The sequence below is a fragment of the Vipera berus genome (genome assembly GCF_964194415.1).
Source record: "Vipera berus genome assembly, chromosome: 3".
NCBI lineage: Eukaryota > Metazoa > Chordata > Lepidosauria > Squamata > Viperidae > Vipera > Vipera berus.
The window spans coordinates 176,866,469-176,879,389 of record NC_138204.1 but is presented as its reverse complement, the minus strand read 5'-3'; the positions used below and the strand labels follow the sequence as shown (position 1 = coordinate 176,879,389).

Here is a 12,921-nt window from a genome sequence, read left to right as displayed (position 1 = left end):
ATATATACATACCTGCACACATACATATATACACCAATATTTATTTATATGTTCAGTAACATCGTCACTATTGTTTTTTTCATGGTCATATATACAGCGCTAAGCACACATTTTCTTCACAATGTATAAGTGATTACTTGATCTATTAATGCATTAAATCAGTCATAAAGTGAAGTATTTATATTGAGTTCAGTCACTGAGATTCAGGGATGTTCCACTACATATGTAACAATCTAATATTAAATGGGCATAGGATCAGTCAATTTAACATTATGAAGATAAAGCTGTAGAATCAATTAAGAAATTGCTTGATTAGGATATTAACTAATTAAGAAGAAATGTATTAAAATATATTATCTATACAAATTTTTAGTTTGAGATACAGCCTGTGTTAATATATTTGTAACCTTTAGATTTTATTTGTACTGGCATCTAATCCATTCTGAGGGAGAGGAGAAAATGAGGGAAGTTTATAAAATTTATAAAGACAAGGTGGCAGAATGAGCTTATAATACAACATTTCTTGCCTCACTTGATCTCCCTCCACTTTTTGTCAGTACGTTTTATGTACTGATTTTAATTAAAATTAAATAGCTTCTAAAGTCTTTGATACTTGTTTTTGATTTTAAAGCATTCTCTCCATCTAAGCTTCTGTTTCTAAATAAAATAGTAAGAATACCCATGAAACATTTTGTTCCATCTCTGTCGTTCTATTGGTTCTCTATACAGTGCATTTTATATAACAATATAAATTCAATAAACCTTTACAGCACAGTTTCATACCAAATAATCTGAAGGATCTCATGAAAATAATCTCATTTTAATCCTCTGGAAACCAATGAGATCTTATTAGTTTTATATCAACTGTTCTGACATGATCAGAAATTGGTCCTCTTTCAACCTTTTCCACTTTAAGATTTTTATGATATCAATTAATGGGAAAGATTACATAATCAACCAGAGCTTCTGGTTTATATGTTAAATACATGGCTAGATTGCTAGGTTTAAATACATTTCAATCCTTCCATATCACTATTTTGTAATCCAGGGCAATGACAATATCCTTGTAAACTACCCCGATAGTTGTAGCAGTGAAATTATGCAGTTGTAGGCAGGGGAAAAGTTTACCTTTCTTTCCCAAAATATCATGATGAACACAAATGGTAACAAAATATACCTTTCCTAGAAGAAGCTTACCCGATGATGCTTGTCGGTGCAGATGTTATCTATTTCCCCCACCCGCTTTCATTAGTCTTATACTTTCCTTGGAAACTGAGCACACTTCCAAGCATATTGGTCAAATATGGACACCCACTTCTTTCTTAAAAATTCTGCAGCTCCCGTGTAGGGTCCAAAAGCATGCTAGAAATGATGCTTTGCTATGCTTCACATGTATTATTATTTATCTGTTATTTTGAAAAATATCTTTTTTTTAAAAAAAAATGAGTTAATTAGATGTTTTCTTTTCTATTGGAATCCCAAAGGTGCTATTCAAAAGGCAAGTGGGCATTCTGAACTGAAGAAGCTTCTTGGATGAGAAGTGAAACGTTTTCAGTGGAAAAAAACAACAAGAAAGTCTAGTTGCCTTTTGAACAACATCTTTGGGACAACCGTGACCTGGATGACTGAGAATCTCCATAGATATTTTCCATTGGAATCACATATTGCCTTTAAATAAAGAGTTGAATTGAGATGTGTTTGACTATTAGTAGCTCGGGTTGGTAGCTGGGCTGTTGGTTTTGATCTCCGAGCTTGGTGATTTGATTGCAAACATTTCGTCTCCATTCGGGGGGATATCTTCAATGCGCTTTGAATTGTTTCCTTCAGTACAAAAAGAGCTATTTAGGCCTATACTACAAACCAGCTCAATTATAGATTTTAATATAAATCAAATTATTTTGATAGTTCATGTCTCACTAGGGATTCCCCTCCCCCAAGAATATGAGTGATGGAGAAATTGTTTAGTAGATGTTGGACATATCACATGAATGCAAATTAAATATCAAATCACATGATGTAAAATAACAAATATTCTCTCTTTCTCTCTCTATTTGAGGTAAATTTCTATATTTCTCTACTTATTCAAGGTAAATCATTCTGATACTTTGAATAAGGATAATCCTTGTCACTATGTTCAGTTTAATTCCTATATGGATATGGCAGCCTACAGGTGGCATAACACTTGTCATGTGTTGCTGCTCTGAGTATATCAAAGTGGGATGCCACAAAATGCACTTTGGATGCTACACTTCTGAAGATACAGTTTGAAAGAGTCAGGTAGGATATGTTATCACTCTACCATACAAATCAGTGAGTTCAGAAGGAAGACGGTATGTTCAGAGATTAAAGAACCAGAGTTATTGAAAAGATGTAATAAGATAATTGATTATTAATACAGAGACTAGATTCACACATCACACCATATTATAACTTGGTGCTAACTAGGATGTGTAATATAAGCAAATTTGGAAAACTCAACAGTGGCCACAGGATTGGAAAAGATCAGTTTACATTCCAATTCCAAAGAAAGGCAGTGCCAAAGAATGTTCAAACTATCGCACCATTGCACTCATTTCTCATGCTAGTAAAGTTATGCTTAAAATTCTACAAGCTAGACTCCAGCAGTATGTGGATCGAGAACTACCAGAAGTACAGGCAGGATTTCGAAGAGGCAGAGGAACTAGAGATCAAATTGCTAATATACTCTGTATCATGGAGAAAGCTAGAGAGTTCCAGAAAAACATCTACTTCTGCTTCATTGACTATGCTAAAGCCTTTGATTGTGTGGATCATAACAAACTGTGGCAAGTCCTTAAAGAGATGGGCATACCAGACCATCTTATTTGTCTCTTGAGAAATCTATATGCGGGCCAAGAAGCAACAGTGAGAACTGGACACGGAACCACTGATTGGTTCAAAATTGGGAAAGGAGTCCGGCAAGGCTGTATACTGTCGCCTTGCCTATTTAACTTATATGCAGAGCACATCATGAGAAAGGCAGGGCTAGATGAATCAAAAGTTGGAATTAAGATTGCCGGAAGAAATATCAACAACCTAAGATATGCAGATGATACCACTCTAATGGAAGAAAGTGAAGAAGAACTAAAGAGCCTCTTGTTGCGGGTGAAGAAGGAGAGTGCAAAACCTGGGTTGAAACTAAACATTAAGAAAACCAAGATCATGGCATCTGGCCCTCTCAATTCCTGGCAAATAGATGGGGAAGAAATGGAGGTAGTGACAGATTTTATTTTCCTGGGCTCCAAGATCACTGCAGATGGGGACTGCAGCCAAGAAATTAAAAGACGCTTGCTCCTCGGGAGGAAAGCCATGACAAATCTAGACAGCACACTAAAAAGCAGAGACATCACCCTGTCAACAAAAGTGCGTACAGTCAAGGCTATGGTCTTCCCAGTTGCAATGTATGGCAGTTAAAGCTGGACCATAAGAAAGGCTGAGCGCCAAAGAATTGAAGCCTTTGAACTATGGTGCTGGAGAAGACTCCTGCGAGTTCCTTGGACTGCAAGGCGATCAAACCGGTCAGTCCTAGAGGAGATCAACCCTGACTGCTCTTTAGAAGGCCAGATCCTGAAGCTAAAACTCAAATACTTTGGCCACCTAATGAGAAGGAAGGACTCACTGGAGAAGAGCCTAATGCTAGGAAAGATTGAGGGCAATAGAAGAAGGGGAAGACAGAGAATGAGGTGGCTGGATGGAGTCATTGAAGCAGTAGGCGTGAGCTTAGATGGACTCCAGAAGATGGTAGAGGACAGGAAGGCCTGGAGGAACATTGTCCATAGGGTCGCGATGGGTCGGACACGACTTTGCAACTAACAACAACAACAACAATATAAGCAAAATGATTCAGTTAATACATGACACTAACCCATTATCCTGATTTGTTTTTAATCAATTTAGAAATCCACCTAGATCAGTGTGTTATCTGTTATAGGAACTAGCCAGATAGCAAAGATAATCCTCTCAGGCTAATACTTCCAAGGAATGTGCCAAGACACCTATTTTGACAGACAATGATATGATCAGAAAGCATTTAAGCCATTGTTTAAGCTTGCATTCTTGATTCAACGCATGTTCAAAAATTCATCTCCCAACTTGACCTAGATAATTCAAGCCCCTTCCTCCTTTTCCTTCTTTTTGATCCCTTATCACATCTTGCAATAAACTAATGCAGCTTGAATTCAAGATTCCTGATAAACAAAGAGAGTAAAGCAGCAAAACTTTGAAGGAAAAATAATATGCAATCTGTAAAAGGCTGTGAAAGCCTTAAATTCTCACATGATCAGACAAATGAAAATCAGGAAAACAGGATATTAAGTATTCTTCATCAGATGCAGAGAATTGGGGTGAAGGACTAATTATTAAAGGGAAAATCTGTCAAATGGAGATGATGTTGCACTGTAATAAATATTGAGTTTTAAAACAGAAGATGCTTTGATGAGGAATAAGTTATCTAACCACCCAGTAACCAACTAGCCAACTTGTCACAGTTGACTTGCACGGTTGATTTGCCAAGACCAACTTACCATAGCCAACTCACCATAGGCCAACTCACTAGGACAAATCATCAATTCAATTTAATTATTTAAAATAATGTTAAAAATATTTTAACTTTTTGTCATTCTTACCATTTTTTCCTCCCCACTCCCACCTAAGTTTAAGATAAATGTACAAGTCTTCAGAGAAAATAGAGAAAATTCTGGGTCATTAACATACTTCAGAAAGTAGTTTTACTATTATTATAATTCATGTATCCTAGCTGTTTTTGAAATTAAACTATTAAATTAAATAACTACATTATTTAACCTGAAAAATAAATAATTTCATGCTTTGTGTATCACGTGCACTGTAAGAAGAAACTTTTTAAAAGCATATCTTCTGTAGAATGATTTTTAAATTATTGTTTTTCTAAATAAAAACATGGCAGATAGTTCTGCTGCACAATGTCTTATTACTGTCCATTCACTCATCTCTTGATGCTCATTTAACTAAGTTTCCTGTTTGCCTTTTCCCTTGGAAGACACTTCTAGCTACACCATGTTCTTATCCACAATCTTCACCTAGAACAGGATAAGTTCCTATCCTTCGCATATAAAATTAATTGATTTAAATCAACTAGTTCATGTTTTTTCAAACTACAAGTTTGGTTTGTTTAAATATAGTTTACTGAATAAGCTGCAAGAAAAGTTGGAGCTTTTTCCCCTTTCTGGAAAGCTTAATGGTCTATGATGTTTCTTGTCAATTAGAAAGGGATTTATGTTTAATATATAACATTAATCCTTTTTAATAGGAATTTATTCAGTTTTTATGAGAAAGCCCTATTCAAATTATCTTCATTAGAAAGTGCTGCAAAGTACAGGTGTCAAGCTCAGTCAGTTTCCACCAAGGCAGTCATTTGGTGAAGTATTCATAGCATGTTCTCAAAATTCTCCAAGAAAGGTTGGGTTTCGTAGCTTTGTGCTTTCTATTGGCCCAGACATTGTAGTTTGTAAATCATTGTCCATGGATTATTGTGTTTCAATATAGCATATTCAGTAAACTATGGTTAAACAAATAATGACTTGTGATATAGGAAGCCACAGAATGGTTTGTCTGTCTTTAATGGTAGCAGGGGCATAGCAATTCACAATTTGGAGGTGGCAACTCAATGATCCGAAATGTTGGAGAAAGATTATATTCTATACAGGAATTATCTGTACTTACATTCCTTCCGAATGCTTATTGAATAATACGAGCCAAAGGCTGCATGACTGTCCTCGAGCAATTGCTAGATCAGCTTTTCTTGATAAATTGTAACTCTTATCTTTTTTCCATCAATATAATTATTCACCACTATAAAATAAAATAAGGTGGCAAGGATTTTCTCCCCAATGACTAAATGCTTTGGCTTACCTTATCCTTTCAAGGCAAACATAATTTCAACTCACGTTTCCTATGCAGTATGAGATCTGCCTGTCCACTTACTGGAATTCTGTAGTTTACATTTCAAAATTTCTTGTCCTAAATTGTATATCAGCATCAGCATCTGCTGCTTATAGCAAACCGTTAGACAGTTTTCATAACTTAATGATCACAACCTGGGGAGAAGGACTGCAACTCTCAGGATTTGTCAGTCTACATGGCCAACAGATGTGAAAGATACCAGGCTTAAAATAACATAGTTTGAAAAATCATGCTTATAATTGACCAGCAACACAGAATCTATTCTAACACACTGGAAAAAAAACCACGATTGATCTCAGTGCAGGACTCAAAATAAAGTGCATCTATAAATTGTAATATGCAAGATATTGCAATCCATTAGAAAAACATAGAATAAAGTATACATTTCATACAATGAAGCCATTTACCTTATATATTGGAAAACAGCCAGACCCAGCTTAGAAGTAGCTCTTATACTATTGCATTCCAATAACTGAAAGACTGCTTCAAGGAAGAGGGTGTGGGTTTATTTTGTGTCCAAGTATAGGATAAGAACCAAGTGGAAGCTATCAGTTAAATGAGGAGATATTCAAAAAAGGATTTTCTGCAGTGAAACAGCCTGCCTTCTGGAGTTGTGGACATTCCATCCCTGAAAGTTTTCAACAAAGGGTAGGCAACCTTTCGACTAGGACAGTAGGCAAATTGCCACCTTGGGCAGGGATTTTTAAGCTCCTTTCCAACCCTTTGGTTCTATAATTTTATTTTCAAAAATTAATCTGCTGAACACCTCAGCATCCATCACCATTTCTATTTCTGAGTTTGAAAGAAAAACCTCAGGTCAATTGGGTAGGCTAGGATGGGAAGTTAAGAAAAAACAGGAGAAAGCAGTGACCAATTATTTCTATAGTAAATAATGTAATGAAGTCACCAAGAGTCAACTTGAATAGAAGAAAATTTAATGTTTAACTGTCTTAAACACTTGGTTTCTAGATTGTCCCTGCTCTTGTAAACATGGAAATGATGGGATGGGATGGGATGGGATGGGATGGGATGGGATGGGATGGGATGGGATGGGATGGGATGGGATGGGGTGGGGTGGGGTGGGGTGGGATGAATGGGAAGGGAAGGGAAGGGAAGGAAAGGAAAGGAAAGGAAAGGAAAGGAAAGGAAAGGAAAGGAAAGGAAAGGAAAGGAAAGGAAAGGAAAGGAAAGGAAAGGAAAGGAAAGGAAAGGAAAGGAAAGGAAAGGAAAGGAAAGGAAAGGAAAGGAAAGGAAAGGAAAGGAAAGGAATACTTTTGCTATTTGCTATATGGAGAATTGATTTAATACTGAACACAGATACATTAGATAGATTTATTTCAGGCAGCAAGTTTGGAGGAGGTATTTTCCACATCAAAAGGAAGATGAATTTGTAGGGGGAAAAATCCAGCCAAGCTTTCATTAGTTACCTGAAATACATCTTCAGTTCTTGGTAGAAACAGTTGTCCTCGATTGTCCTCCCCAAGAATAATAGGTCCAACAGAACCTTTGTCTCCATATATCCAGAGAGTGACATTTGCTTGAGTTCCTGAATTTCCTGTCAGTATGAATACTTTCCATTTATCCTCTGAAGGAAAAGGGGACTTTTCATTTTGAATAGTAATCATTTCCTCTGAAAAGTATAAAATATCAATAGATCAAGATGGATATGCATTTAGAGGTTTCTTTGAAAAACAAGGTAAAAAGTGGAAGGGAATTTTTTTACAGATAGGGTCATAATACTCTGATCAACTGGCATAACTAAAAAACAAAACTTAAGCCACAAGTGTGAAGAACGCTGTCAACATCAAGGCTACCAAATGTAGCACTGGTTCTAAATTCTTCCATGTGGCAACTGTCACATATAATGACGTTTCTCGGTGCAACAACATCAATTCACCTTGCAGCAATATGGGCAGCAAACCAATTTAATAAATAAAATAAATTAATAATAAATTCCACATAGTTGAAGTAGGGTACTGTCTACTGTACAATTGTCCAACATCACTAAAAGGGTCATTAGAACTTCTAATGTGGAACCATCTCATTTCAGATACCAATTGTCTCAACATTTTAGTTCCTGCGATTAGGCTGACAAATTATTGTTCACAGCTGGTTTGATTTTAGTTATATGTATTAGTCCCTTTAACTAGTTATGGATAACTTTTATAAAAGCTGGTTGTGCACTGCCTAGAAAAATCCCATTTTCAAAAGCAGCACAGGAAGGAAGGATTTATCTAAACATCTGAGAAATGTTTCACCTTGTACTTTGCACTTTTTGCTTTCACACACAAAATCAAACATGCTAAGATGTCAATGAAAAATAGCTTTTAAAGTGTGTATCTTTCCATAGATTACTTTTTCTTAACTTCATGCCCTTCTCTGGTGTATTCAAAATAAAACGTATCTAGCATATGTTGCAATCTCAACAGACCTGGAAGGTGACTGGGTAGAGAAAGGTTGTTTTGCTTGACCACATGTGCTATAAATTATATGGCTTGATATAATTGCCACTTACCGAGAAAACCATTGTAAACATTGCAACTGGATACCTAAAAGTAGCCGCCCTGCCCCAAGGAAGCAATAAACAGTTGGTTGCCAGCCAAGCATGCAATCACTTGATAGGCATGTATCTGAAATCTGAGACTTGACATTTGAAAAACTAAATGTTAAACAAAGGACAGAGAAAGATAGGTAACACTGAATTAATGGGTTTTTTTTGGTTTGTTTCAAATCCTGTGCAAGCTAATTATGGATTACTTGAATCATTCACTTATCAAGAATGAGGATGAGTGTGAACTTCTGATTCAGAATCTGTTGGTTTGGAACAGCAAATGAAACTGAGAGAAACGAAGAAAAATAAAACTCTCCTGGCATTATTCCACCTTTTGTGAGATAGCAGTTCCACTTTTAAAACACTCACATTCCTTACATCTGCAAACAAAGGTGAGAAAGTGTGACAGACACTTAAGAAATCCTACTTTTATAGATGGTAACAAGAAAATTTTTCCTGCATTCGTTCCCTATTCGGTTTGATAACAGAGAATTTCTCTTTAGTGTTCTTTCCCAGAATAAAAAGATTTGGGAAGAAGTCTTTATGGGAGGAATGTCACTTTCTTGCACTTGGTTGTGAAGTGGCCAAAACTGTGTGTGTGGATTTCCTGCTTTTCTCTGCACAATCATCTGCAATTAGTCATGGCAGGAGTATCATCTTCAATGTACTGCAATCTCCCCATCTTAAATTAAACCCAAAGGAAAAACATAATGAGAAAATTCCTTGCTTGGGACTTTTTACAGAGTTCTACGATGACTAATATCATGACTAAGGTGTCCTGACTTTGAGAATTGGATAATTTCTGTTTTAATGTCAGAAAAGTGAGAAAATCAACCATCCAAGAATGGTTGGTTGGAATTTCTGGTCAGGAACATGAGAGAACAAAACTTTCCAAGGTCATCAGACTCATCTTTACTTCTATAATTTGTTGTTGTTAGCTGTGAAGTCATGTCTGACCCATCACAACCCCATGGACAAGGTTCTTCCAGGCCTTCCTGTCCTCTACCATCTTCTGAAGTCCATTTAAGCTCACGCCTACTGCCTCAGTGACTCCATCCAGCCACCTCAGTCTCTGTTGTCCCCTTCTTCTCTTGCCCTCCATCTTTCCCAGCATTAGGTTCCTCTCCAGTGAGTCCTTCCTTCTCATTAGGTGGCCAAAGTATTTGAGTTTCAACTTCAGGATCTGGCCTTCTAAAGAGCAGTCAGGGTTGATCTCCTCTAGGACTGACCGGTTTGATCACCTTGCAGTCCAAGGGACTCGTAGGAGTCTTCTCCAGCACCATAGTTCAAAGGCTCAATTCTTTGGCGCTCAGCCTTTCTTATGGTCCAACTTTCACTGTCATACATTGCAACTGGGAAAACCATAGCCTTGACTATACGCACTTTTGTTGGCAGGGTGATGTCTCCGCTTTTTAGTATGCTGTCTAGATTTGCCATGGCTTTTCTCCCGAGGAGCAAGCGCCTTTTAATTTCTTGGCTGCAGTCCCCGTCTGCAGTGATCTTGGAGCCCAGGAAAATAAAATCTGTCACTACCTCCATTTCTTCCCCATCTATTTGCCAGGAATTGAGAGGGCCGGATGCCATGATCTTGGTTTTCTTAATGTTAAGTTTCAACCCAACTTTTGTACTCTCCTTCTTCACCCGCAGCAAGAGGCTCTTTAGTTCCTCTTCACTTTCTGCCTGTTGTGTTCCAGCCTACGACCGGCCCTGTTTATGTGTCAGGGACAACCCCTTTTTCCTTTTAACAATCAATAGGCTGGAAAAAACCCAACCCAAATTTATTCCAAATAATAGTCTTTCAAAAAAAAAAGAAGCAGAATATTTTCTTCAACCAAAAATACATTATTCAAAACATCCAACAAGAGTCAAACAAGAGTCAAACAGATTAGCAAGAACAGACCAGGATTCTCTTTGAATGTCTCCGAACGGTTGCCTTCAGCAACCAGCACCACCCATACCTTCCCCTTTTATTATCTGTCCCAAGGCGTGACTTTTCAATGCCTTCTCCTTTCACTGAGTTGCCTCATAGATTTTCTCTGCTCTGCTCTGCTGGATTGCCTTCTGTTTCTAGCATCTCTGAACAGAATTCAGCTGTGACTCCTCTGAGTCCGACACCTCCTCCTCACACAGCTGAGCCTCATGAGGAACATGATTGGAGGGGCCAGGCTGAGAGTCCTGCAGTGCATCAGAGCATCCCTCTGACACTGAAGGCTCTCCAAACCCCTCCTCCTCCTCAGATTCCTCGGACTCAGCTGCTGAGAGCACAGGCTGACACTGAATCACAACACTGCCATTAGAGTGGTATCATCTGCGTACTTCTATAATACAGAATAATATTGAGTTGGAATGGACTTTGGAGGTCATCTAGTACAACCCCCTGCTTCAGCAGGAGAGTTTATACCAGGGGTAGGCAACCTTGGCTCTTTTATGACTCATGGACTTCAACTCCCAGAATTCCTGAGCCAGCCATGGTTTATACCATTTCAGACAAAGGCTGTCTTCTTTGAAAGCCTCCAGTGATGGGGCACCCACAACTTCTGAAGGCAAGCCATTCCACTGGTTGATTGTTTTCACCATTAGTACAGTGGAAATAAAATAAAAACCCACTGCTCCAAAAGTGTTCCCTTTCCAAGTTCATTTAATTTTTAAGACATAAATATAATGTTTATGCTATAAGCTGCCCAGATCGAGATGGGTGGCAAATAAGTAAAATAAAATAAATACAGTAAGTTATGTCAAATATCTTTCTCTTTCTCCACATGCACATTTTGCAAAAAGAAACACAGTGCATATATTTTTCCCTCCTTACAATAGGAACAGGAAAAAAAAGATAGAAATTGATTAGTTAGAAAAGATTGCTGCTCTGATAAGCAAAGGAAAGAAAACAGAAAGAATAAAAGGAGATGGAGATGAGACATGGGGAAGGAGAAGCAACATTCTAACTAGAAATTATTTTTAAAAACCATGAAAATCACCAGGTAAGCAGCCTTTCTAAGCCATGGGTAATCTCCCAAGGGATCCATACTTTACAGCAGGGGTATCTGACTAAACTCCACCCATTTCCTTGCTTTCAACTGCTTTTCTGCTCCTCTCAGGACCTCTGTTCCTAATGGCAAATAGTTATTTGAGGGAGGGGGCATTTTCCTATCAGTAAATGCAGCTGTCTGCTTGGGGTTTAGATGGATGTACACATCTATCTATTCACAATACAATCTGTGATGCTTTCTTGGGATAGATTTGCACATCATGCTTTCTTACAATAATCCATGTAATGCCTTAGCAGGATGCTTATGCTGGGTCCTTTTAGTTTTTCCTAAATCAAAAACAGAACTGAGAAATATTAAAATATTAGTGGATTAATGAATTAAATTGAAAGGGTTTAATTGAAATTCGGGGTGTAATCAATGTGATAATGTGTGGATGTCCTGTGATCTTTGTTTCTCAACTGTGACCTCAGCATTTTTTTAAAGTCAGAAGTTGCTTCTGTCATCAAATGAAAGATTTCCCCCCAGCCTTTTCAGTAATAGCTTTAGTCTACCTTCTCATCTAGAAAGAAATGCAAATCAGCTACACTTTGCTGCCTTCTTGGGGCATATCTCCAACTAGAGGAAGCATGAGACAGATGGCAAAAAGAAGATTCCTCAGCTTGAGGAGAAATTGACTGCAGTCTTTTCCAAGCATCCCTTAATTCTGTGTGGACAAGTTGGTCAAGTTTTGGTTCTCTTAGTTTTTCATGTGGGTAAGACAGCATCACCACTAGATGGATTCGTAGCTGGCTGACTGGCCGTAGTCAGCATGTGGCCCTCAATGGAACCACATCTACACGAAGGGAAGTGTGTAGTGGGGTGCCCCATGGCTCTGTTCTGGGCCCAGTGCTCTTCAACATCTTCATCAATGATTTAGATGAGGGAATAGATGGGGAACTCATCAAATTTGCAGATGACACTAAGCTGGCAGGAATAGCCAGCACTCCAGAAGATAGGCTTAAGATACAGAAGGATCTTGACAGACTTGAACACTGGGCGCTATCTAATAAAATGAAATTCAATGGTGAAAAAAGTAAGGTTCTACATTTAGTCAAGAAAAACCAAATGCACAGGTATAGTATAGGTGGTACCTTGCTCAATAGTAGTAACTATGAGAAGGATCTTGGAGTCCTACTGGACAATCACTTAAATATGAGCCAGCAGTGTGCTACCAAAAAAGCCAACACAGTATTAGGCTGCATTAACAGAGGGATAGAATCAAAGATCACCTGAAATGTTACAATGCCTTGGTAAAGCCATACTTGGAATAAGGTATCCAGTTTTGGTCACCATGATGTAAAAAAGATGTTGAGACTCTAGAAAGAGTACAGAGAACAGCAACAAAGATGATCAGGGGATTGGAGGCTAAAATATATAAGGAACAGT

General features: G+C 37.8%; 1 protein-coding gene across 1 annotated transcript in view; it reads right to left on the bottom strand.

Moving 5' to 3' along the window:
* LOC308666703 (lipoxygenase homology domain-containing protein 1-like) overlaps positions 1-12,921 on the bottom strand; it is a 226,928-nt gene that overhangs the window by 139,358 nt on the left and 74,649 nt on the right. The window contains exon 18 of the mRNA XM_081325599.1: positions 7,386-7,588. Within this exon, the coding sequence (XP_081181725.1) occupies positions 7,386-7,588 (203 nt within the window). The remainder of the gene's footprint in view (positions 1-7,385; positions 7,589-12,921) is intronic.